Source organism: Triticum aestivum, unplaced genomic scaffold (assembly GCF_018294505.1).
Source record: "Triticum aestivum cultivar Chinese Spring unplaced genomic scaffold, IWGSC CS RefSeq v2.1 scaffold113408, whole genome shotgun sequence".
NCBI lineage: Eukaryota > Viridiplantae > Streptophyta > Magnoliopsida > Poales > Poaceae > Triticum > Triticum aestivum.
The window spans coordinates 3,402-6,543 of NW_025235027.1; the positions used below are offsets into that span (position 1 = coordinate 3,402).

The window sequence follows — 3,142 nt, forward strand, 5'->3', positions numbered from 1 at the left end:
GATTAGATGGGTACACACTATCGTTCCGTATGGTCAAGAACATGTCCTGTGTTTGTGTGTGGGGGGGGGGGGGCTATTTCCCCACACCTATTCACTTTGGTTGCAGAAAACGTGTTTGGAGGCCTTCGAATGAGGTTGCCTCCTACAACCCTATGAGTCGCATGGGGAATAGGGGATGGAGGGCTGTTTGCCATTGCTGATCAAGCTGACAGAGTTAACCAGATCCTCTAGGCCTTCTTAGAATTTTTTGGGCTCAAGATCAACCACCGCTAAAATCTTTCTAAACTGATTTCCAACAAGTAGGAATTCCCCTTTCTTTATTTGCAACAATATAGCAATAACACAAAATATTCAACTTATATTTTATTCATTTATCTACTTGCATGCTTTTGGAATTAATAGTAGCTTCTCCTTCCTGCGCACGGTTAGCCCAAAGACCACTGTCATATCAATGTCTTTCGTCTCAACCCCTGGAGGCAATTCCCATTCAAAATGGTACATGAGGTTTGCCAACATAAGCTCAAAATTGGCAATCGCGAGGTTTATGCCAGGGCACATCCTTCGTCCTGACCCAAATGGCAAGAACTGGAAATCATTCCCCTTGAAATTGACATCCACATCACTATCTTCATATATAAATCTTTCAGGTATGAACTCTTCTGCATCCCCCCAAGAGCTGGAGTCCCTACCAATGGCCCATACATTGACTAAGACATGTGTGCCAGCAGCAACCATATACCCATCAATGTTGCAGTCAGCCATGGCAAGGTGTGGAGCAAGGATAGGCGCAACAGGATACACCCGGAGTGACTCCTTCATGACTGCTCTTAAGTACGCCATCTTGTTTATGTCGGTTTCGGTTATACTTTCTTGTCCACGGGGTACGATACTCCTCACTTCATCTTGTAGCTTCCCCAATAGGCATGGCTTCCTCATCAACTCGGCCAAGGTGAATTCGAGAGTGTTAGATAACGTGTCCGTTGAACCGAAAAATACATCCTGTGGATATTAATTAATTAGGGCACTATAAGATATACATAAATCAACATATATAGTTTGGTAGGTATCATTTGTACTTACTGTTAGGAGAGCTTTCATTCGCTCTCTTGTGAGACCATACTCATGCTGAACAGACAACAAAATATCTATGAAATCCCCATCCTTGTTATCAACTGTTGATTTTTCCATGCTCACATGTTCGTCGATCAACTTATCCAGCAAATAGGCCCATCTACGCCTCACTCTCTCAGCCTTTGCACAAACCACCCTCTTAAGCACTCCAACTCTTGCCAATGTTGGGAAGTACTCCTCCAAGTTGAAACCTCCTAATATTCGTGAGGTATCGTCTATGAGGTCTCGAAGTAGCTTGCTCTGTCCTTCTTTCCGGAAGGACTCTCCCAACACGATCCGACATGCCATATCATACGTGAATGACTTCAGAAGCCTACTCATGTCCACTACAGCACCTCCTGCAGCGGCCTCGTTAATCTTGGTCATCACCATGTTCACCTATGATGACATGCATCTTAAAGTATGAGACTAGCTAACATTTATGACATTATTAGGGGAGGGCACATGGCAGTCAATTTTTTTAATTTCATTTGTGATGTAGTGTAGTACAAATTGTTATAACAATAAGGATAAGTTTGTGATAACAAAATTACCAACGAGTTTCAACAGTAGAAAACAATTTAATAAATTGGGAGATATGTGATGGTAAATTACTGATTAACAAAAAATATCTCACTACCATTTTTATAGAAATGTAGAATCTCCTAATTAGTGGATGTTGTCTATCCATGGGTTTATTGAGAAGACCATCTTGTAGGCCCTAACCTCCTTTCTAGATTGTCGCCACTGTTGAGTAGGATGAGGTTCTCCTTGATGGGTTTGTAAAGCCATGACCTTTCTTCTCCCTATTTCACAAAGAACCACCTTTGTTGTCAGTACAGTGGCCCTTTTGTCACCCAACATTGCCTATTCCTAGAACCTCCTTGTAGTGTACCACTTCACCAGCTCTTGTGCTTTGCCCCTAAACTATGGTAGTTTTGGTGAGAACACGCTCCCCTACCCTATGTTACAAAAAAATGACTATTCACCCCCTCGTGCGGTCTCTCCCAATGGCCCTCGTAATCTCATCAACTGATTTAAAAGATTGATAGCTTTTGTGTTGAACACTACAATTTTGGAGGGATTTTCCTGTATTGTAACACGGAAGTCTCCTCCACCCCTCCGTAAGAACAAGTGGTAGTACAAGAATAATGACTTGTTGTCTATCAACTACGCCTTTCAAACTGATCTTAAGCCTCAACTCACCCTCCGTGGAGGAACCTCACGGGGGAAATTAACCTTGGGTTTTTGGGGACTTGGAGATGTATTGCATGAAAACTAGACTGTCAATTCACAAGTTAACTTGTGTTATTACATCCGGGAATTGGAGATGGTTAACTAGAAAACTGGACTGTCTATTCACAAGTTAACTTGTATTAGAACATGACACTTATGGTAAGCAATCCAAACTCGATGAGAAAAGGTTAACTTGTATTATTGCATCTCAAAACCTAGCAGTATCTCAATTATAAAATACATAAGACATGGTCTCATGTCTCCTCTGAGGAAATTCTCAATGAAAGAAAAAACACCTATATAAGTGATACATCCGTGCGCTAACGGCTTAAGTACCCCCTCAACCCCTCACCATCACTTCTTTTTCAAAAAGGCAAAAGAAACATATCCGCCACCTCGTGCCAATTCTCCACTGGCCCTCCACACATCATGCTGTCAACAATTATTCAGAAGAAATGTGTTGTACACTATGGACGGCTAGCAATAAAACTAGACTTTCTACTTACAAGTTGTGTGAAATCTTTTTGAACATCGCATTCCCAAGCATTTCGACGAACATGCTACACTCATACTCTAGATTTGTCCTAAGTCCAACATTTTTAAGTTTAACAAAGTCTATAAAAATATATGAAGATCTACAGCGCTAAACAAGATTGGTCATCAAACGTATTTCCATACTATATGTTGCAGATATTAGCACATTTCCCTTTAGATGAGGTCAGATATTAGCACATTTCCCTTTAGATGAGTTTGACTTAGAACAAAATCAGCACAAATAATTTGGAAGAGAGAGAGG

At 41.2% G+C, this 3,142-nt stretch overlaps 1 protein-coding gene across 1 annotated transcript; it reads right to left on the bottom strand.

Moving 5' to 3' along the window:
• Window positions 1-305: 305 nt before the first annotated feature.
• LOC123176252 (indole-2-monooxygenase-like) lies at window positions 306-3,006 on the bottom strand. The gene is made up of 2 exons (XM_044590552.1): window positions 1,081-3,006; window positions 306-999 (listed from the first exon to the last, which is right to left on the bottom strand). The coding sequence occupies exons 1-2, from the start codon at window positions 1,501-1,503 to the stop codon at window positions 376-378; spliced, it is 1,047 nt and encodes a 348-aa protein (XP_044446487.1). The 5' UTR covers window positions 1,504-3,006; the 3' UTR covers window positions 306-375.
• Between the last annotated feature and the right edge of the window lie 136 nt (window positions 3,007-3,142).

Bases quoted from the DNA above. Each gene is read 5' to 3' on its own strand.
- LOC123176252 (XM_044590552.1), bottom strand. From the start codon at position 1,503: ATGGTGATGACCAAGATTAACGAGGCCGCTGCAGGAGGTGCTGTAGTG. The intron at 1,000-1,080 runs GTAAGTACAAAT...TAATATCCACAG, and splicing joins GAATGAAAGCTCTCCTAACA to GATGTATTTTTCGGTTCAAC.